Raw genomic sequence first — 23,816 nt, forward strand, 5'->3', positions numbered from 1 at the left:
CACAGGGTTCAGTCCTGGGTACTCTCCTGTTTGGTATCTACTTCTCTGAAGTACAGGCTAACACAGAAGGTCTTTGGCTAATGAAGTTCGTAGATGACTGCAAACTAGGAGCCATAATCGAAAGTCCTAAAGATGTGGACATCCTACAACAGGGCCTCACTGAGACAGATGCCTGGTGTCAAAGCCATGGCCTCAAGCTCAGTGCCAAAAAGTGCATTGTCATCCCTTTTGGTAAAAACTCTATACCCATGAACTACCACATAGGCGGTAGTCTACTTAACACTGAAAGTGTGATAAGAGACCTTGGGACACAGGTGGACAGTAGTCTCTCCTTTGATAATCACATCACCACAGTAATCAGGAAATCCTTCAAAGTGGCACACCTCATCACAAAAGGTTTCTCATCCAGGAAAAAAGAGGTAATTGTTCCCCTCTACTCATCATTCATTAGACCCATTATAGAATACAGTGCCCCTTTTGGTATGTACCTCACCAAAGATCTACAACAACTGGAAAGGCCGCAGAAATACCTCACAAAGAGAATTACCGGCCTTAAACAGATGATCCACCTAGGCCGTCTCAAAAAACTCCAGCTTTACTCCATTGCATATCACCTACTCAGAGGCGATCTCTGCCTAACTTAAAAAGCTATGTCAAACCCAGAGCTGTTGGACATGCACCACTTAAAGAAATCCCAATCCCTCCAAGCTACATGCTCTACGGACCTAAACCTTGTCACCACAATAAACAGAACATGCTGGAGGAATAGATTCCTGTCCCAGAGATTTCCCATACTCTGGAACAAACTAACTATCTATATCAAACAAAGCTCCTCATTAGCACTCTTCAAGAAAAATCTTGATGATTGGATGGGAAATAGGAAATTCACCCGCGGGATCACTTCTGTGGCTCTGCTCGACAGGGGCACAGGAAAATAATTTTCTTGGGTGGCGAGGCTTATATAGGCCCTAGGGCCAATAGCCTAGTACCTACGTATGAACCTATGAACCTATGATCATGGCATTCCATGTACAGTAGTGTCGATTATCTGAACTAATTGGAACCTAGGGTACTTTGGATAATTAGACTGTTCGGATAATCAAACATATAATTGAACCAGATAAAAAACTTCTAAAATCTTGTTTGTTTGTTTTTTTGCATACAAGTATACACTTTTCAACTATTCAGTGATTTCAGTGGATAGTAAAGAATATTTTTCACACAAGAGTGGCTACAAGCCCAAAAAACATGCACAAGTGAGTACATATGATGGTTACATATTCAGATTTTAGGATGTATCCTACCCGAAAACTGTGGAAGGCTGGTTCGGATAATTGACGTTTCGGATAATCGATGTTTGGGTAATCGACTCTCTACTGTACTACATAGCAGTTGCATCTATGTGAATGACATCACAATATAAACACATCATTCTTTATATTTAAGCTCTGAATGTTGTAACTTACCTGTAGTAAAAATAAACTTTTAAAAAACTATTAACGAGTAAAACAAGCTATCTAGTTTGACCCAATAGCCACCATATTTGCCTTTGTTAAGTAGCATTAGAAGTTCATCTGTCACTGTCTCTTGAATGGAACTTGCACTGGTCTTTTTGCAAATGCTCATGGTCTCTTGAATGTATGCTGCCATAAAGGTATTTGTCTGCTTCTTTCACCTCAGGACCAGTCAGTAATGTAGAAAAACAGTAACCAAGCAGTGAGTTCTGTCACTACAGCTGACAGATAAATCTTAGTGGGAAAAACATTACTACTTATTCAAATAAAGATATTTAAACAAATGAAGTCTTACATTTTAAAGCACTTAACACAGTTGGCGAAATACACCTAATTTTATAAGTAGTTGGGAGACAAATAACTTTCATATTTAGTATTTTGATATCTTTTAAATTTAAGTTTATTTGAACTATTATATTTGAAATATATATATATATATATATATATATATATATATATATATATATATATTTACAGTATGTATGTGTGTGCATATATGTATATGTATGTATGAGTTCCAGTTCCAGCTGCAGTGATCAAAAATTAACTTTTCATATGTTGCCTCTGTTTTGGTGCAAGAGATTGTGATACAGTGGGCAATGGGGAGTTTGCCCTTTCCCCACTGTGGTGTGATCTCAGAGTAGGTATATATAATTAGTAGGTGGTGTGGGAGGGTGCAGGGAAGCTTAGTTTTTGTGTTGATTCGACTCATTATGATTCAGACTGTTATGTTGTCTTAGTGTTCGAACATCTGTCATACACTCTATGTATTACATGTGTGTGTGTGTGTGTGTGTGTGTGTGTGTGTGTGTGTGTGTGTGTGTGTGTGTGTGTGTGTGTGTGTGCGCAAATTCAGAGTATGACCACTAAACCGCCAGAGGCCCCATGTGCTTTACTTCAAATGAGACAAAAAGAAAAAATATATATGGGAGGATAGATTATGTGAGCTAACTGTTAACATTTCTTTATTGATAGAATCAAAACATGAGTGCTTTCATGTTAAGTCAGGAGCTCATGTGGTTGTTAAAGTTATTTTAAAACTATAAACTACAAATGAAGGATGGCATCAAATATTGTAAACAACTAGTTAGGTTTCTAGATGAGAGAATTTAGTCTGTAGGAAATCTGAGATGCACAAGGTTATAAGGCTGAAACTGGGGAGGACGCTTCCTTTTTGGGTGCCTGCTGAAGCTGGAGCCACAAAGTTCAAGCAAGGTGTCAAAGCAAATTCTTAGAAAGGTTCTGCCTTGGCTGCAGGTGCTTCCAGTAGATCTGCAACAAACACAAGCACTTTGAAGAAAGAAAGCTGCCTTCAATCTTGTATTGTGGACTAGAATAGAAAACTGGCAACTGAACAGGCTGGTTCACTGCTAGTTCAGATGCCGACTTGATCATGAAGGAAGGATTAGTTCTGAGACTGATTTTGCCTGTGTGAAAGACAGTGTACGGCTTCTTGTATATTAAGGCTTGAAGCTCAGATACCCTTCTAGCACAGGTTATGATAATCAAGAATTAGGTCCTCCAAGACAAGAGCTCGAATGCTACTGATGTAGTGGGCTGATAGGGGGACTAAAGTTAATTTTTTGCAGGCATGAAATGAAGGTTTCATGGGAGAGAAAACACTTTCCTAAGTGGTTTGAAGTACAGGACACATTTTAAAGAATTACTTCACTGTAGAGGGTGTGACGACCGTGCCCTGGCCCAGCAATCAAGGAGCCTCAATCCTCACCACTACCACCAGGGAGGTCGTCTCATAGATGAGGAAAGGATAACTAATACACACAGTAAAGTACAATTTCCCTTAAGTGCACACAGAGATCACAGTCAGTCTGGGGCTGGTTGCTCCCTTGTCACCAGGTCCCCAATAAGACTCCCCACTGGCACAGCTATAAGGTCCAGGTCTCAGCTTAAATGGGCAAGCTAAAACCTCCAGTACCCTCTCTGTCCAACCAGTGCTTTGTGTCCCTGCCAAGTAGCTGACACAACACACACATACTTTGAGATAAGTATTTATACAACTTTGTAGACTCTCCTGGGAAAGGCTGACACAGATTCTCCAACTATGCCCCTTTACCCAGACTATACGGTAGTAATTACTGCCACCACCCAGTTAATAATATCAGCTACTAAAAGGCCCTTAAAAGGGTGTCCAATTATTACTGTACAATATTATTATCCAATGGTAGTATGACTAACAGTCAAGGCTTACTTTAGAGTGGCCTCTTACAATAACCTCTATAAATATGCAATGTACTCTAGAGCTTATCTCTACACAAACCAGCCACAGGTAGAAGGTTTTAAAAATATTTAATAATAAATAATTAAAACACAAGACAAATCTACTACACCACAGAAATATCCAAGAGTTCACAGATCACACAGAAACAAAATAATACAGTAGGACAGGTCTGATTTCAAAGAAAAATAGTTAATTAATCTTTACTAGCTTTAACAATTCCTACAAGAACTCAGTGCTAAAACTTACATGTGAGCACAAGGCAGAGTGCTGATAAGTGGATATCCAAGATCAAAATGCCCTTAGTCTCTTGTGAGAAATAGTATTTAAACATTAGTAACAAACATGTCTCTAAGGCCATCCCAAATTACATCATTTTTGACACTTTTTCCCGGTATTCATATTGCATCATCTTAACACCTGGTCTGAATTCTCAGGCCACAAACTGCATTATTTAGCAATCTAACACCTGCACAGAAACTTACAATAGAAGACATTTCACATGTATATTCTAAAAGAAACTAGAGCAATAAAGCACCTTCCACATCTAAATTCTGGTCATAAACTTTAGCCTTAAAACAATGGACATGAAACCTTCATCCAGCCACACTGGAACTGACTTGTAAAACATTAATAAGATCTTTTCAACTTAAAAAGACACATTTGAAATACTTGGCTTGGTTTTCCTTACAGCAGATAGCAATGTTGCAACAATTTTGAAGTTCACATTTTACAGTGTTTTCTTACATTTAAAAACACAAGCCTGTATTTTACATTTATTTATACAGTTGATAGAATTATGTATCAAATTCTATTTGACTAGGCTGGCAGCCTTCACCCATCTCTACCCAGTCGTCACAGAGGGGACCAAGAGAGAAGGATCCATGGGAAGTCAATTTGCAATGACAGCCAGATGCACTTTTAACTAAGGCATAGGATCATCCATTTTTAAATATTTTTGCAAGGTATTTTAAGACCAGGCTGGATTTTAGTTGCTGTAGAAGGATGCCATTTGGTTCAACATTAAGCAGAACCTCTTCCATTTGGCTAGATATGACTTTTCTAATGCTAGGCTTTCTTACCTCTTGTAAAATGTATAACACTTCCTCTGGGAGATTGTTCTTGAAGTGAATCAGACTGATTGAGTTCATGTTGCTAGATGCAGGATTTTGTGGTTCAGACACACAACTGCCCTGTCTTCTTAAGACAACAGAGCACAGTTTTGTTAGAGCTGTAGTGTATTTCATTGTTTAGACTATACATACACACACAAACACACACACACACATATATATATATATATATATATATATATATATTTATTTCTTTTGTTGACCTGGGTAGTCTCATTAGACCAGACATGATGTGGTCTTCATACCAACCAGGGGAAATATGACAAGGGCACAGGGGAAGTTCCCCTGATCTTTTCAACAAGTGCCATGGGATTGTTTGCATTGACTAGCAGGGAGAATCTTAGTTGCCTTGGCCACAGAGGGGCTATTAAGATAAGCCTTGCTTCACCCCTTTGGGCCTTTTGCAACACTTTATGGATAAGGGGAACTGGTGGGTAGCCATAAAGGAGCCCTTCATTCTGGGGATACAGAATTTATTTATTGCCTGTACTTCTCTGCATGAGTATCTTGAACAGAACCTGTACAGCTGGTGTTTATGAATCAAGGCAAATGAGCATGTGAAAAGGATTCCTCATCAAGTTTTGAACACAGTTTCATACCTGTTGAATCAGGACCTTGATAGCTTGTTTGCTTCTGTATTCAGGCCTGAGGTAATGTAGGATGCCTGCAGATAAGTACTTAGCAGGGTGACCATATTCAAATTTATCAGTGTTTGTCTGTATAATTGTAAGAAAATGTACCTCCATGCTTGCTTATGTAGTACAGCACAGTGGTGGTGTCTGTAATTACTTTACTTTAAGGGTCTAAAACTTCCAAACTGTTGTGAAGGTCTTTTAAGAATAGAATAACAGTATTATTTCTTCCAGGAAGCTGTGGATTTTGGTTTTAGTGTAGTTTCAGGTGCCCTGTTCCTTGAGATGGCCATTATGGGCACCCCAGACTAGATTCAAAGCATATGTTATCATGGTTGGCATGCCCTTTAGGAACAGATATGTTCTGATTTCTCGGCAATGCTGGGATCATCAACTGAATTACTTCTTAATGCAGGGAATCAGTGGTATTATATTGTTCATTTGAGACCAGCTATGTTATATGGGTTGGAGGCAGTGGCATTGACAAAAAGGCAGGAGTTAGAGCTGGATGTGGCAGAGTTAAAGATGTTAAGATTTGCACTGGGTGTGACGAGGGTGGACAGGATTAGGAATAAGTATATTAGAGGGTCAGCCCAGGTTGGAAGTTTTGGAGACAAAGCCAGAGAGGCAAGATTATGTTAGTTTGGACATGTGCTAAGGAGGGATGCTGAGTATATTGGGAAAAAGATGCTAAGGATGAAGCTACCAGGTAACAGAAAAAGAGGGAAGCCTAAGATAACGTTTATGGATGTGGTGAGAGAGGACATGCAGGTGGTTGGTGTGACAGAGCAAGATGCAGAGGACAGGAAGAAATGGAAACAGATGATCCGCTATGGCGACCCCTAACGGGAACAGCTGAAAGAAGATGATGATGATATCGTTCATTTAGTAAATGTCCTGTTTTCAAAGGCTTTTCAAATATTACCTGTATCTCTCAAATGAGTATCTGAGTTATCTGAGTGAAGGACGCTATTAGTATGGAAGCAAGTGCTACACATTTTACAACAGCTAAGAAAGCTTAGCACTAAAAGTCATATCTGGTCAAATGGAAGAGGTTCTGCTTATGGTGTGAACCAAGGGACATCCATTGTCCAACAGATTAGCTCAGTAGTGTCCTGAACATCTGGGCTAATGTGGCTGAGGTTTGAGAAGAGCTGACCCAGATGAGTGGCCTCATAGGTTCATAAGTTCATGTGCCTTAGGTTCAAATCTACAACCCACAGGCCTTCAAGAAGCTTGATTGGAGTAATCCCCTGTAGATATACTCTACTTCTTACTGACATGACAACATTATTATTGAAAAACTTAATATAATTAGGTGGCCTACAGAATTTCCCTTTCTGACTTTGATTAATTCACAGTGATGAAAGTTTAAAATTAAAATTCTGATTATCAATGACACGAGTTTTTTCAGTTATGGTGCCATTTCTTAATGATTTGACCATGTATTTTATAATCATAATTCATGTTATTTTTGCCAAGTTTCATGATGATTGAAGGTAAAGTCATTACTACAGCACCAGCTATGTGTTTTTTGTAGACCAACTTGGAGAATGTTGGCATATTACATTGAAATGTACTCTGGAACAAGCTACCCATCTATGTCAAGCAAAGTTCCTCATTACCACTCTTCAAGAATAAACTTGATGAGTGGATGGGAAATAGGAAATACACCACGGGGATCACTTCTGTGGCTCCGCTTGACAGGGCACAGGAAATTAACTTTCTTGGGTGGTGTAAGCCAGGGAACCTTGTTGGCTAAGCTTACTTAGGCCCTTGGGCTGATTGCCTAGTACCTACCTATGAACCTATGTTACCTACTTTACAATAATCAGCATATTTGCTTATCTGCTCCCCATTTTATTTAACATTTGTTATTGGGGTAGTGGACTGGTCCACATACCCATTTCAGCTATAATACTACACAAAATGAAGACAGTACGTGCATCCATCCATTCATTATCCCTTAAGCCACTTTATCCTGTACAGGATTGTAGAAACGCCAGATTCTTTTAGCAGCCAATAGGTACAAGATGCTGAAACTCTTCCCAGGTAGAGTAGCTGTGTGTTGCACAATGGAAGTGTTACTGTTTCCTACTAAACAAACAAACTCACACACACATGCACGCACGTGTGCACAGTTGGTTACAGACTGTACTCAAGTTGGATTATGCACTCTCATGTCTAGTAATATTCATTTTGTTATTCCTAGGATCAACATGTTACAGCAGCAGGGAACAAGACACAAGTGGGATATCTTTAATCCTGAGGAGAACTTCATCCTTGTGGAGGCAATTAAAACCTATGAGAAACACCCATTTAAAAAAGGAGGTCCTAGAAATGCAGTACATGCTAAAGTATAGAACCAATTGCTGGCAGGCATAAGTATCACTGCAAGAAGAAATTGCACATGGCACAGTGTAGGACAAGAGCTAATGACATGGTTCCCATGCCAGGAGTAAAGCATGGCAGAACAATCATAACCCATCTGGCGGGGTCCATTCACTGGGCAAAGCCTGACACCTGTTCAAGTATTTGATATCCCTTTATAATGATAATTATGATGATGACAATGATGGCACAGGTACTATTCAAGGTAGTATGGATACTCACTGCTTGGTGTACCCACCATATATGTCCACAGCTCATGGAACATGTTGGTGTTATCATGTGGCAGTTTAGGCACTGAGGCATTTAACTTATTTGTAGATGGATTCCAGTACGAAGTACCAGTTTTAGTGTCTCTGCACCAGGTACGTCAGGACTGCCAGTGTTACTTGAACAGACAGAAACGTCACATGGATAGATTTCTTCCTTTTAACCCGTACTACTAAATGTGCAGGGATTCACAGATGTATGATTAATGCAGCATAAAGTAGTAAAGAATTTGTTGTTTGTTCACCTGTATGACAACTGCTGCACCATCACAACTGTGGTGCAGGAAAACAGGCTGATGTTGATAGCCATTTGACTGTCAACAATGATTCTGTTACAGTCCCATGCTGATAACACAGCCTGAGGACAATGGCACACAGTTCCAAAGTGTACTGACAGGAACTACCTACAGCAGTTAGTGACTCCACGTGGGTAAGGTTGGTATACAGGTAATATGTCATGGGCACATGCCTTTACCATAATGGGCAGAATCCCCACATAGCTCTACCTCTCTCAGATGCACATGTAGAACCTGTGGAAGAGGACAGGACAGTGCTGAAGTTTGGAATACCCACCATGCAGCCTGATCATAGGGAAGCCAGATGAAGGCAGTGATTACAGTTACTTCCTGAGACAAGTTAGGCATTCTTTGCACAGTATCAGATGTGTTGATCAGACACAGGCTACTGCTAATGACAGTCAGGTAGGGGTAGTAAGAGTGCTGCAAGAAATACTTGAGGACAATCACCAATACATACAGGCCATGATTATCCTTCTGTGGAGCATGGCTATGTACACAGCATCCATGTCAGCCTTGGCCCACTTACGTGTGATGATTTCCCAGATACACATAGCTGATATAATTGAACAGGGGAAGAGGATATGTCTCCTTGTGTGGAGGCCATGTTGGGCATGCACAACAGGTGACTAAGTTAAATCTAGCATCTATGGATGTGGATTCCTGCATGAGTCAGTATGTTGGACTTCAAGTGTTTGTGTTGTGTGAAAGGACCCCACAGTCATGGTCACACTAATGCAGTACCCACCAGTCATCATCAAGGGCCTCAGCAGCATCATGCAGACTCACTCTAGATGTAATCTGTGCACACAATGTCATACATGCTCCAAAAATCCCCCTCCATTGGCCAGTGTCGACAGCAATTAAGTAGAGCACCTTCCACAAGTTAAGAAAACCCAAAACAAGAAACACTTTTTGTAAGAAATTTAAAAAAGAAGATATATACTTACCTGTTGGGAGTAGAAAGATGGAAAGAAAATTATAACCACAAAAAAACTGCACAATCAGGTGCCTGGGCTACTGAAATGCAGAAGCCAATCAGGTCACATCTCTGCAATCTCTCCAGACCCTTCTGTCTCACATTTTTGCATAAAAAAGGACTCTACTTTTCACTTGGCATACCAAACAGATGGCCAGATACACTCCCCTCCCTCCTGCCCATCTCTTCAATAGAAGCGCACAAAAAAAAAGGTCTGTGATTAGGTACCTGCAGCTCCTGAAATGCAGGAGCCAGTCAGGTTCTGTGTTTGTGTCCTGCCTCTACCCTACTTCCTCTCATTTTAGTTTAAAAAAAAATCAGTTTTTACCCCACACAGGATGCTATAATGCTCACGTTTTACTTTAAAAATATATATATATTTACTTTTAATCTGTAGCAAACTGCTTGCCACAATGTAGCAATGTGGCAAGCAGTTGCTACAGTTTATACTCTGCAGAGTGTGCTACAGTACTTGAGTTTTAGTTTAAAAAAATGAAAGGTTTTAAGTTGCAGTTGCTACAGTTTAGACCACAAAGGGAGCACTACAGCACTCAGATTTGATGATATATGCAATCCCAGCTTTTAAAAACCAGTAAGCATTAAAGATTAATTTGTATTGGCTGATCATGCCCCCCCCCCCCAACACTTTGCACCAGGGACAGTTGCCCCCTCACTCCACCCTAGCTACATTATTGCACTTGCCTTTTACATGTTCATGTGGTATCCTCTAATCCATTAAATGATGGCATAGTTGTGTACTATAGTTGGGATTCATTAGTACTGCCAGGATGCCGAGCTGAGACACCGATGATGCAGTCATGTGCATCACACAGTACCAGGCAATTATTGGAATGGTAGCCCTTCCTGTTATGGTACCATCCCACCAGTAAACAAGATGGGGCTCTGGTATAGGCACATGGATGCAATCTGTCACTCTAAGTATCTCAAGGAACCATTCTAGACCATAGAGAGCATACATAGTGGTAGCTTGGTCACGTGGTGACTGTGGAAAATAAATATACTCATCCACATGGGCTAGAATAACATAGAGGAACTGCTGCAGTACTGTTGATGCTGAGGATTCTCAGCTACCTAGTGTGTCCACAGTCTGTATCTGAAGGGTCCTTATGGCAACTATAGTGAGGGCTTTACAGACGCTGATATAGACAGGAATAGAAAGGGCATGCATTCTCCAGTTCCAGTGTATGGTCCATGGAAGTTAACCAAAGCCTTGATAATGTCTCTGCCCCCTCAAAAGTGATCAAGAACCTTTTGCTGTTCAACATTGTATGGGTAAGTAATTGCCAGTAATGCCTTTGTTTTGGTGTATTTGTTCTTCTTGTGTATTGTAACTGTGAACTGAACCAGAAAAAGGACCCTTAGTCAGCATTCTATCCCAATTAACAAATTATTTATTTTATTTATTAGACTTTGATAACTGGGAAAGTCCCTTTTCAGCAGAGACCAGGAGAGTAAAGCTCCTTATAACATGATTTGTCTCAGTCAGTTAGCATGAGCTAACAAAATATATTACATAACACTGAGCTACATGTAGTTTAAAAGTTGGTCGCCATGTTAAGTACACTATATAGTATATGCAGTATGCTAAAGTCTCACATAACTAAAGAACATTCAGCATTATTTTACAATTTATGTACAAAGTCAGACTGAAATTTTAGTATACAGGCAACAGATTAGGTATATCCGAGTTTTTATTCAACCAGCTAGTCACTTGAGACATGTAAGCAGGAGAGAAAGTGAGGATTTTATAGTTAGATGATTTGGCTGCATAAGGAGTGGACTTGTTAATGCTGATTGTAGAAGAGCCGGGTTACTTTGTTGACAGGTATGATTTCACTGGGATTTTAAAATGTAGATAGGAAATGATTAGGCTAAGAAGGCAGCTTTGTTATGAGGGTGTTACAAGAACAGGACTATTTTGTTGACAGATATGTTTTCATTATGGTTTTAAATAGTAGTTTTAGATATTTGTGATGTTTGCAGGGAGAGTTCCACAGTTTTGTAACATGCACAGAGTATATAGGCAGTTACCATTATGATTTCTAGCCTTTGAGTAAGCACTGTGTTGGTTCAGTGAACGCACTTTAATAATGGCCTGGTTGCAGAACATCTGTCTGGGCTGTAGAGGATATTGTGGGCAGTCTTAATGTGAGTGTAGGGTAATAGATTAGATAGCTCAAGCCAGTTAGGGGACAAAAGTGCAAGATAGTGATGTGTTCTGTTAATAAGATAGCTTGCAAACTTTGCAATCTTAGTATATGACTGTTCCAGTTTGGCTAACTGAATGATTAGTCAAAACTGACAAGACATACAGAAGACAAGGATGAGTAGATAGGTTTGATATATGGTCTTGCATGCATAGCCTGATAGGAAAGGTATGACTTTATAAAAAAGTCCTAATTTATGGTTTTGTGAACAGAATATTGGATATCGGATATGCTGACTGAATCTTAATCTGTGTTCAGTTATTATATCCAGTTTTGTGTTTTGTACTAGCTTAATTCTAATATTATTGACTGATAATATTTTTAGATTATAGTAGTTTGCTTGCTGGGTTGGAGGTGAAAATTCCATATTTTTTTTTTTTTTGGATTTAGGAGTAGTTTAGACTGGTGAAGCCATTTTTTCACCTTCTGTAAAGGACCACTGTAGGTCATCTTAGAACTGTTAAACAAATAAGTATGCAACTAAATAAATAAAGGTATGAATGTATATATGTGCCATTAGAAGTTGGATTTGTATTGTTCGTATGATGTACTTTTGTGTTTTAAGCTGATACATATCAGTCCACCTTGTCAGACTGATGATAGATACTTTCATACACAACATGTATACGGATGTGCACTTTTCTTTGAGATGTTATACATCTGAACCCTGCTATAATGCCCCAGCTCCAGAGCTGAGACCAATAATTTATTATATAGCATTTGATACTGATCCATTTCTAGTTTGCAGATTGCTGTACTGAAAATGTTGTGAATTGTTGAGTGCAGGTTTTGGATCTAAAGTACAAGTACAAGACATAGTCAAAAGGAATTAAAGTCTCCTAAAGCTAACTTTATTTCTTTTTCTTTCACTGCTTTGGACTTTGTATTTATCTTAGCTTTGGTAGACGTGAAGATGATAGGACAATTTCACATGGTTAGCTACCTTAACAGTACCTGTTTATGACATTTTTTTCCCAGCAGGTTTATTTACACCAGCTATTCCATTCTTGGGAAAGGTGATTTCACTGTTTTGGCTTCTGGTATGCTAACTGCAAGTTTCTACTTTCTATTAATATTTAGCTCTTCTCATATTCTCCCCATTCCTGTTTCTGGAAGCCTTCCACAGTTCTGTGTCTGACAGGTGTGTGACCATTGCCAAAATAACTGCTTAGAAATGCATCATACAGTACTACCTTGTAGCTGGGTGTTATTTGTGCTATATGTGCTTGAGGTGTTCTTGAAGGTCTTGCATTTTGTATGCAGTTTATGTAATTGTTCTTGTTTTCAAATAAAATGCAGTTTCTAGACAATTCGGCAGGTGACTTCTTTATTGCCATACAATCTTTACATAGATATTAAACATCAGTGTGATATCAAAGTTGTAGTTTGCTGTTTCCAGCAACCAGGAGAAATCCACCATCATCCAGAACTATTGGTGGCTACTAAATTCTCAGTATAATGATAGCAGAAGATAGTAGTCAAGCCTAATAGTGGAAGCTAGAGTTTTTAAAACTAATTGGCATGTTGGCCTAAACTGAACATAATAGGTAGGCAGCAACAGGGGTTTACATTTTATGGCTGATGTATTGGCAATTTGTTTGATTCGTATAAATGGCTAACTGCAGTATTGTTTGATTTTATCTTGTTACAGTACCTGAAGTATGTCAGCCACCACAACACAAACACAGCTAAGAAAAGCTGAGACAAAATCATTACAGGATGTCAGCGATACAAAGAATTACAAGACCGACAAGTCAAACGGCACAATAGATGCACAGCTTGATGATGACAGAATGGGCAGGGAGATGTCTGATGATGTCTTTGATGACAGTTACAAACAAAAGGAAGGTCCTAAACCTCCCATGAAAATCGTGTGGCGGAATGTTATCTCTATGTTTTCAATACATGTAGGAGCAGTATATGGGTTCACTATTATCCCATCAGCAGAGCGATTTACTTGGCTTTGGGGTAATGAAACATTTTTTTGTCTTTTTGTTTTTTATTTGTTGTTTTTCCTTACAAAGCAACATGTTACCACCTTCTGTCTTGACAAATACATTTGTGTTCTAAAATGAAAGTTTAATAACCAATATGCCAAGGTTAGCTTAGAAATTTTTTCCCCAAACCTTACAATAATCCACAGAACAAAAGTCTGTGTAATAAATAAACACATAATACAGTCATTTGACTTCATGTTTTCAAAAAATATACAACTTTGAATGGGTTTCAGTACTTAAAACAGATGTATAGATACTTTTCCGAACTGTCAACGTAACATTTCATTTCACTTTCCCAGAGCTGAATGACTTCAGCTTCACCCATTTTATGATATTATTGAATTTTCTTCAGATGTTCTAAGCGTTAGACATTTATCATTACACATTTTCTGATACCCACATAATCTTTTGAAGGCCGCTGGAGGCCTGCAGCCATATCTAGTTCTAGCTGTGTATAAGTTAGAGAACCGATCGTGGATGGGACATCAGTCCTTCACAGGAGACATATGCATGCACCACACACACACACACACACACACACACACATAGAGGCAGACCAACAAACATACACACTGGCACACAGACAGAGGTGCACACACACACGCGCACACAGACACATATACACACACACAGGCTTACACACAATGACACAGATGCATATACATACACACAGGCACACGTACACAAACACATCCACAGACATTTTAAAGGTTCATCAGTTCACATGTCTTTGGGCTGTGGGAGGCAGCTGAAGACCCTGCCAAAAAACAATTCTGATGAAAGGACAATGTGCAGACCACATCTGTGAACCAAAGCAGAGAACCTAGCACTGAACGGTAGTAGTGCACCCACTTAAGACATTAAACATATCATCAGAATGCTTATTAGTACTAGTACTAGTGTGTTTGGCTGGAAACTTTTTCTGTTGACATAATTTCCTTGAACAAAACTCTGAAAAAAAATGTATTCACTGTAACTGATGCATTAGGAAACTTGCACTGCCTTCCCCTGTCAGTATGCATCAGACTCAAATGTAATAAATAGCAAACTGAGGAAAGAGGTTGTTTCCATCAGCAGGGGTAGGTGGAACACTGTGACATAACATATACAAAATATGTCTGGGATTCATAGCACTATAATACACAGTACATCCCTAATTAAAACAGATAACAAGTATGTGCAGGGTGTTGGCCATATTTCTCAATTGTCCAGATTTTTCCAGAATGGCCAGAATTTTGTCTCATATTTTGGGACCGTTCCTCATAACAATTGTGTTTTTCTGGCAAATCATTGAGAAGTGAAGTCACTAAATAATGACAAACATTTGAGTTTCAGACAACATATCTTTCAGAAAATGCATGCTAAAACGAAACCTGTTATTTTAGCAAATTTCTAAGTTTATAAGATCAATATTTAAAATATATCCCTACTTTGGGCCTTTCTCCCCCATTATATCTGGCTTTCTCCATATTTCTTGCACTAGAGGTTGAGAAATATGCTATGGGCTATTCTAGAACAATGACGATGCCTGGCTTTTCAGCTGTGAGCTACCCCAGGCAGCAGACACCTTGACTCTTAGCACTGCACAAGTGCACAGCCGTCATCCCAGCCTAAATTTCTATTTTTCAGCAAATTCCATTTCATGAAATTTTGTTTGATAAAAGTCATCAGAAAGTACTTTGATAAAATGTACCACAATCACTTAATATTCATATTATATACAATAAATTACTGTGAACTGTTGTGTTTATAATTATTTTTCACTTTTCATGTGTGTAGACTGCGGTGGTGGTGCTGCGGTAGCGTTGTCGCCTCATAGCAAGACGTTGTCCCATTCGATTCTCGGCTAGAGTGTCTTCTGTGTGGAAGCATACATGAATGGGGCGTGCCTTTGTTGAGGGTTGTGCATCAGGACTAGTAACCCGGTACGTAAAAATCCACTACCAATCATTAGCGGACCGGAGTTCCACTGTGGCGACCCCTAACTGGGAAAAGCCGAAAGAAACAAACAAACAAACTCTGGGGCAGAGTGACTGGTTCAGGGTTGTACAATTTGCAGATAAAGACTGATAGAATCAAACCTGGACTAATAGGATGGCACTTCTTAATATTTAATACACCGAATCCTCTTTTTTAATTTGCAAGACAGTTGATTTTGAAGGGGATAATACTGAGTTTATAGATAATCTGCAGGGGGGTGAGGAAGAGTGTGCTGATGTCTCAGCCCTCTTAAATGATTGTTATTTAGCCTATATAATTCCAAAGGGTGTGTCTAGTTACTACAGGGACTACTACTTTATAGCTGGCTGATTTGAGCAGTTACTGAATACAGTTCTGTATTCTGTGGCCGTCAAACAAGCAATCTGAAACACCTTCAAAAATTGCAAATCTTTCTCACTGGAAATCATTGGGTTAGAACCAGAACTATTTGAAAAAGGCACCACAAAATAATTATGTTCTGCTTCTCATTGGTTATTTAAAAGTGACCTCTGCATGCTCCGCTAGGCAATGTCTGATCTTTTTGAAATTGAAAGTCTATGCCTGAAAAGTACCAGTAAGGTATTAGACCTCAGATGAGGAACCTAATACTGAAAATAAATATCAGTAATTGATAAAACAAAACACAAAAGTTGCATTATACAGTGCCTATTTACATCTGAAATAATATTTTGATTTCATTCAGAAGAGACCATTTCTTACCTCCATTCAAAAATAATCGATTTATGCATAAGAAAAGTAGAAAATATCAACATGGGTTAAACCAGTTAATCTTCTTGAAGGCCAGTAGGTTTTAGGATTGACAGCTGAATTTGTTAACCTATTTCTTGTACCTACTGGATAATCTGTAAATCCTGCACAACCTTTAGTCTTACTGAACCTGTTTCCTACAATAATTATCTGATATTGTTTCACTGAGTTATTGTATTCTGTAACCATGTTTTACTCCACAAACTCCACATGAGAATTCTTCATGTTTGAATGTAGTTACCATGCACATTATAAAAAAATATGTTCCTCAGTGTGCACCTTGCCGGTTACTGTCTTCATATAAATTGTGTAATTGTTTTCTTGTTCTTGAATTTCTTTTTTCTGGAATACTTCCCTTTTGATTGGATTCCTCTGTGACTACTGGAATATTTGTGTCATACCACACACACACACACACACACACACACACACACACACACACACACACACACACACACACAAGGCATACCCTGAAATATACACAGACTCACCTTCATGGGTAGAGACATAGACATACACACAAATAGGTGCACACACTCCCCACACACACTTAGTAAACTGCCCTTTTGCATCTGTGCCCTTGCAAAAGTGAGGACTGCAGAACTGCACAATACTCAGGATGAGGTATTTTATCTGCTTAAAAGGGACTACAGCTTCCTTTCTTCCAGTTTTCTGCTGATTGTCTTTATCTCTGCATCCCAGTATATTTTAAAAGCAGTTGCAGTACTTTCACATTGTGCAGTTACTTAGCCTAAATAACTTGACATGTGACTATACATATTTCCTTGCCATTTGTTTTGTTACTTTTTCTACTCCAGTTGGGTTCCCTCCATTTAGCTTATGTCACCCAGGTGTATTATTCTGCACTTTGAATAAATATAACTTGCTGTTTTTCTTATTTTCATATCCCCAAAATTTGCCTTGCTTCAAGCTTTCCTGTCCTTTCCTGTTTGTTAGAGAGCCATGTTTCGTGTAGGAAGGTATACCATTTTCACTAGAGCTTTAAAGTGGAATGAAACGCTGGACACCCACCAATAATCCACAGGAATCCAAAATAGCTGGTAATCCTTTAATGGAACAACGACAAAAACTACACCATAAGACACAGCAACCACTAAAAACACTTCCTGTAGGTTCAGTTTAAAGCAGAATTACGCTTATTGGAGTCGCCGAAGGTATTTATTGTGTTTGTTCACCCAATTTTCTTTACGATTTTCACTAGAGCTGTTGTAGTGCTATGTAAAAGCGAAACAGTACTGATCCCAGATAGTAACACTTCCTTTTCCAGTAAAAATCAAAACAGGCACCCCAGAAAGACTTTCCACATGAACCGGGATAAAAGCACTCTTTATTAAACAAAACTCAACAACATTTTGTTTAATAAAGAGTTTTTTATCCCTGTTCACGTGGAAAGTCTTTTTGAGGTGCCCATTTTGATTTTTACTGGTTTATTAAATTTGGGTGCTGGTTCTCCTCGTTTGTGGATTATTACTTCCTTCTCCAGGACAGAGTCCATCTATCATTACTTTGCATGGCTACTTGTAATGTCATGGTTTTATTTGCTCAGGCAACCACTGTAGGATCTAGTCAAAAGTGTCTTATTTTGTTTACTAACCTCTTATGGGGCACTGTGATAACTGGCTTGCTAAAATCAGGTTGACCGTGACCATATACACATTCCTTTTCTGCTATACTGCTCACCCAGTTTTAAAAATCATTTCACTTGCTTTGACAAAAACTTCCACTTTGCCTTATTCCTGCATAGGTCCAGGGTAACAATGACCTCTGAAATCTAAACACAGAGGGAACTTGTTGAGGTATCTTAACCATTTTAAACTGGAAATTAACTTCAAAGCCAAAAATGGACTTAGCAGAGATACTGGATCCCAGCTGAGGAGATGCAAAGAAGTTAAGAGTGCTGAAATGAGAAGAGTTCTGCAGACAACTCAGCAATCTGTTTTGAGAAAGCTAGTGATCATTCATAAATAGTGAGGTTAGATTCTGAGGTACTGACCATTTGGAATGATTATTAATCTCATTCAGAAACCCCTTTTTAATTTTTCCATGTCTTTTGGGTTTCTAATACCATGACAGCAACTGACCGTATTCCTAAGTCAAAGTACAATTAAAGTTCACAAAGTTAGTATTGTTTCAATCTTTGATGTTAGCCAAAAGTGCTTTTCACAGCACTTGCAATGTACCCAGTAATGATTTCTTCTGCAATTTGTACGGAGTTGCATGTATTGGTAGCAAATCTAAGTATGATTGCAAATTTTTTTCTGTATGACTCGTTACTCCTACTACCACTGGAACTGTTTGGGTATCTTTTTTCCACACTGACCTCGTTTCTGCCTGCAAATCCTGGTATTTTATGACTTTTTGTCTCTTTGTATGTAAATCTGTGTAATCACTGGGTGTAGCAATTTCCATGATCAATGCTACATGTGTCTTCTTTTCATGGACTACTATATCTGGTTTTCTTGCATCTATTTTTGAACTGCTGGTAATAGGTGATCCCATGTGAAATAAACTTCATCATTTTCTTTCATGCTTTGTGGCTTATTTCCACTGTTTTTCAGCTACTTCAGTATTATAATGTTCGCACAATCCACAATGCAACAGTCTTGCCACATTATTATTTATGTCTTTCAGTATACAGTCCCTCTGCCATGAGTGTATCACAGCCGGCAACAAGATATGCAACTGTCTCCAATTCTGTTTTACAAAACCTACATTTGTCTGTTTCTCCAACATGTTCAAAGGACTTTGTAAATTGAAGTGTACACAGTCCACTATCTTGGGCCGCCAATATTAACCTTTTGACTTTTGGTTTAAATTCACCTCTCCTTAACCATTTCCTGCATTTGATCCTGATCAACATGAGGTACTTCCAAGAGCTTCCTATACTTGCAACTATATTTATGCATTTTCCACATTTCTTGCTTCTCATTTGATCCTTCACCTTAGGTTTTTTTGTTTTTTGTTGGCACATTCAGTTGCTGCCTGATTTTTATCTACTTCTGGTTTGATTTCCATTCCCACAACACAGATATGCTTCTACTAAACTAAACAGGGAAGTCATTTTAGAGTTATTCTCCTCATGTTTCAAAGCTTTCACTACATTTGGGTCTTGTGAGGTCAGCAGATATGTATGCAGTCCCACAATTACAGATCTATATATGTAATCAATTTCGAGGAGGCCCATAACTGCTTCAGAACAGGGAATATATAATCCTGGTATGCATTAAGTTTTATAAATCATTTGATGAGCAGGAAGCATTATTGTTTTCCTGTCCAACACCTTTTGGGGCCAGTCACTCTCTCCAAAACTGTAAGTTAGGACAGGAAGAGCAAATCGGTTTATAGCTTGGACTTTGTTCCTAGATGTCAACGCTGTTTTCAGTATTAAGTCTTCTAAAATATTCTTTACTAAGTTTTATTAGCATTTGTTCATGTTTTATTGTTTATCCTTCATCAGTTCACAAATATTTGCTCATTCCCTTTTGCTCAAGTTATTTTATATCACATTCCTGTCCCAAACTGATGTTTTCTGGGTGCTGCAGCTTTCCTGCTTTAAATGTTGCTTTTGCACATTTATCAAGAACAGATGACATTCTTGTATCATCTGAAGATGTTTTCACCACTTGCAGTTGTGCTTTCAGTTCCTCATCTGATGAGCTATACAGTTTTAAATCATCTACAAAGAGACAGTGAGAAGTCTTTATACTTTTTTGCTTTCTGGGAGCCAAGTTATAGCCATGGCCTAAGCTTTTAAGCAGACAGCTTAATGGGTTAAGGGCAAGGCAAAAGAGCAGTGGTGACAGAGTGTCACCCTGGAATATCCCCTTTTGGATTTTTATCCCTGGAATAATAATTTGTCCTTTATCATGTACTGAATTCTTGTGGAAGGCTCCAACGTATCTTCATATGGCAACTGATCAGATGTTTCCAATTCCACTGGTTTCTCCTTTCCACTGGTTTCTCCTTAATTAGGGGATGCATTGCTGTATCCTTCTGTGATGTTATCAGAGTTAGATTTTCTACACTAAATCCTTCTCCTCACAGGTAATCCATAACCTCAGTTTCTGTTTCTTTAACTTCTCCATTACTAATCTTTTCTACGTTTCATCTTTGTTTTCTTATTTTTTTAAATTGTAAAATTTTCCATGTCTGGATCCCTTTGCCTGTATTTCTCTTCAAATATCTTTGGTGATGCTCTTTTTGAATTGATTAGTTTTTCTTTCTCCTTCGTATAAACATTGCACCATATTAAATCTCTTTTTCTTTCCCATGTCCATATTTCTTCTTCAGATGTCTCCTGCTCCTCCTGTTTTTCCTTACTGTGGGGACTCGTTGTTCCATCATGCTGTGATGTAACCTGTGTAAGACTTTCTGCACTTAATCCTACACTTTGCAAGTATTCCATAACTACTTCTATTTTTGTAACATCTATTTTACTAACCTCCTGCTCTACATTCCCTCTTTGTGATATTTTTTATCGCAAAATTTTCCATATATGGATGCCTTTGCCCATATTTCTCTTTGAATATCTTTGTGGCTGCTTTTTTTGTGTTGATTAATTTAGCTTTCTCCTTTGCATAAGTATTGCACCATATCGGATCTCTCTTTCCCAAGTCCATATTTCTTTTTTATACCTTTCAAAAGTCTCTAGATTTTGTTCATTATGCTTTTGCACTTCCTCACTCGCTTCTTTTTCCAAACTGCTCAAGGTTTCTTGGTCTGTATAATATTTTTCATAAATCTGTTGTATTAATGAGCACAATTTTTTATTTGAAGCTTCTGGCAGTTTTTCTTGTGGAATTATTTTTCTTTCCTTTAATTTCTCTTAATCATTTTGTATATCTTCAGCCTGGAAGTTCTGGGCTTCTTGTATAATAGTGACAGTAAATAATTTCTTTCCTATCCTCAATAGTCTTTTATGGTTCTTTTTGGCCTATCAGTTTTTGTGATTTTTGTGGACTGCTACTTCCTTCTACACCAAGGGGCCATCTGCCCCCTGGGCATGGCATAGCCCCATTGTAGGAATGTTTTCATGTCTTGAGGATTCTACACTGTCATTTATTCCAGTCCTGACATCAGTGCACCTACCAGGATTGGCCACTTTTTTATCTTGTGCACAGAGCTATTTTTTTTTATTTTTTTAACCTATTTCTGTCCAGGACATGTGCTATATAAAACACAGTCTATATATCAGTGTCGTCTTGTGAGATTTGGTGAACAACACGATCCACCTTGTGAAGGTACTCACCATGATGTAAGGTTACTGTTGACTCCTGGTTGTGACACGGTTGTGTTTTACTTGCAATGACAGGTGAATATTGAGGAAGTACTAGACAGCAATGTTGCAACCTTCTTATTGTATTAGTGGAGAACAGGCATTGTTAACTAATTCTGCAGATGTTGTTCTCTCTCCTGTTTTGGTACTCTGTAGCCAGCATTTTTTAGAAAGAAAGGCAGGCCAAAGTAGTCACTGGTCACTAAGGTAGGGACAGTCTACAGAAACTGCAAGGAATCTAAAAAGCTGGGTTGTACAAAACCAGTCTAGCAGGTGATGTTTGCCCGTTAATGGGTTTGGACAAGTAAGCTGTAAACAAGTTGTTGGAAGCTATATTCTGCCATTGTGGAAGAAAGTTGTCTTTTTTTTGTCCCCAGACATTGAGAGTTACAAAACGTAGGTTTACCCAGCACTCATGCAGCTTCCTCACTTACCTCACGTCTAGTGATAGGATGAGGATGGAAAAGCCCTCCTACCTTTTTCTTTAGAGCATTCCAGATGTGACAGTCACACTTTATCCAGTTGGGATCTTGGTCAGAGGAGTGAGAAAAGTCTTTTACAACACAATGGATGTGTTTACTTGTAAGAATTGTTATACAATCTGCCTTTGATAGGAACTGTGCATAGACAAAATGGAGTGAGGGATTATATTGTTATGTTTTAATCAGGGTTCAATAGCTTCAACAGTGCCAAGTTTATCTGAATGAAGGGAAGATTCAAAGTCTGCACAGTTGTTACAGATACTGAAAATGTTATAGGAAACAGTTATCTGGGCCTTCATTTTTGATATGTGTAAGATGTGTAACATATTTAATAGGTACCCGATGAAGTATAGTGACAACATTCGAATGTATGTACTATGTAACTTTGAATCAACTTCTAGCTTTTCTAGCTTCATCCAATTTCATCTGGATGTTTGATTTTTTCTTTTTACTCAAAATATACCTTAAAACATATGATTTTAGGTCTTTCAGTTTGTACTTGAAGTAGTGCATCTTAAAAAAAAAAATGGTAGTTTCAGTTTTGTTTGTTAATTTATATCTATTTAAACATGTTAGCACACAAATTCAAACTAGAGTGTTGCAGACCGGTTCACTGTACAATGGCAGAGTTGAAGATTTTGTAGATATATTTTCTGACTCACAGTGCAGTGTACAAGATTTTGGAAACATATTATAGGGCATAATGTTTAAACCTAGTATATTTTTGGAGCGACCTAGACCTCACATTTTTAACTTATTCTTAACTTTTGAAGGGACCGTTTAAGGTAAGAACTATGAACCAACTATATAGCAACGTGTTTAAGATGGAAGAAGGTGTATCAAATGACTCAAAATTTTGGCTCACTTGTTACACCTGCTTCCACCTTAGATACGCCATATGGTTGGTTCATAGTTGTTCACAGAGTATCACCACTAAACAGTTTCAAGTTGTAAGGTAAGAAGTAACCTTATTTTATTTTGGTAGACCAGAGAGCTGCACATAGTTGATTTTCCTTTTAATTTTGCTAAAATCATATTCCTTTTTTATTATTTTATTTTTTAACTTCTGAAAAGAGGTTTAAGGCAGGAAAAAATATGATATTTTATGTATCAGGCGACTGAAAAGAGTTAGGTATCATGTGATTACTTAAAGATCAGTAAATGTGTGACAGCACTGAGCCGCAGAAGCACCATTTCTGATTATAAAAAGATCAGGTAAATTATGTGATAATTGTTGGCCTGTTATTCTTACTTACCCATTGATATATCACTTCTCTGAAATCTGCGTAGAGGGTCATAATGAAGTACACTTATAGTAGAAAGTCTTTCCTAATTGCTTAAAGTGTGTAAGTATGCCATCAAAAATAACATATAAATAAAGAAATTATAAAGAAAAAGTGATAACGTCAAGAACAAAACAACAAGAAAAGATCAGGATAGAAATGGTGATGCACTGAGCATTTGGGGCAATTGCTTGGTTTATGTGTTTTTGGGATAGGAGACAATGTGGGGTCTGCAGGAGAATGAGGGATATTCATGGATAATATCGGAACTAGTGATACTAATAGGCTGTTTTTAAAGGGGAGAAAGGAAGGACAGGAGATGTTTCAGCAGGAGG

The 23,816-nt window shown here is 38.3% G+C and overlaps 1 protein-coding gene across 2 annotated transcripts in view; it reads left to right on the forward strand.

Moving 5' to 3' along the window:
* The window catches only part of SCD (stearoyl-CoA desaturase), a 110,379-nt gene that overhangs the window by 25,155 nt on the left and 61,408 nt on the right, over positions 1–23,816 (forward strand). For both annotated transcript variants that reach the window (XM_044056481.1, XM_044056480.1), the window contains exon 2: positions 13,327–13,643. In XM_044056481.1, coding sequence (XP_043912416.1) covers positions 13,337–13,643 — 307 coding nt within the window. In that variant the 5' untranslated portion in view covers positions 13,327–13,336. The remainder of the gene's footprint in view (positions 1–13,326; positions 13,644–23,816) is intronic.

Source organism: Protopterus annectens, chromosome 14.part0 (assembly GCF_019279795.1).
Source record: "Protopterus annectens isolate FY-2018-M chromosome 14.part0, PAN1.0, whole genome shotgun sequence".
Lineage (NCBI taxonomy): Eukaryota > Metazoa > Chordata > Ceratodontiformes > Protopteridae > Protopterus > Protopterus annectens.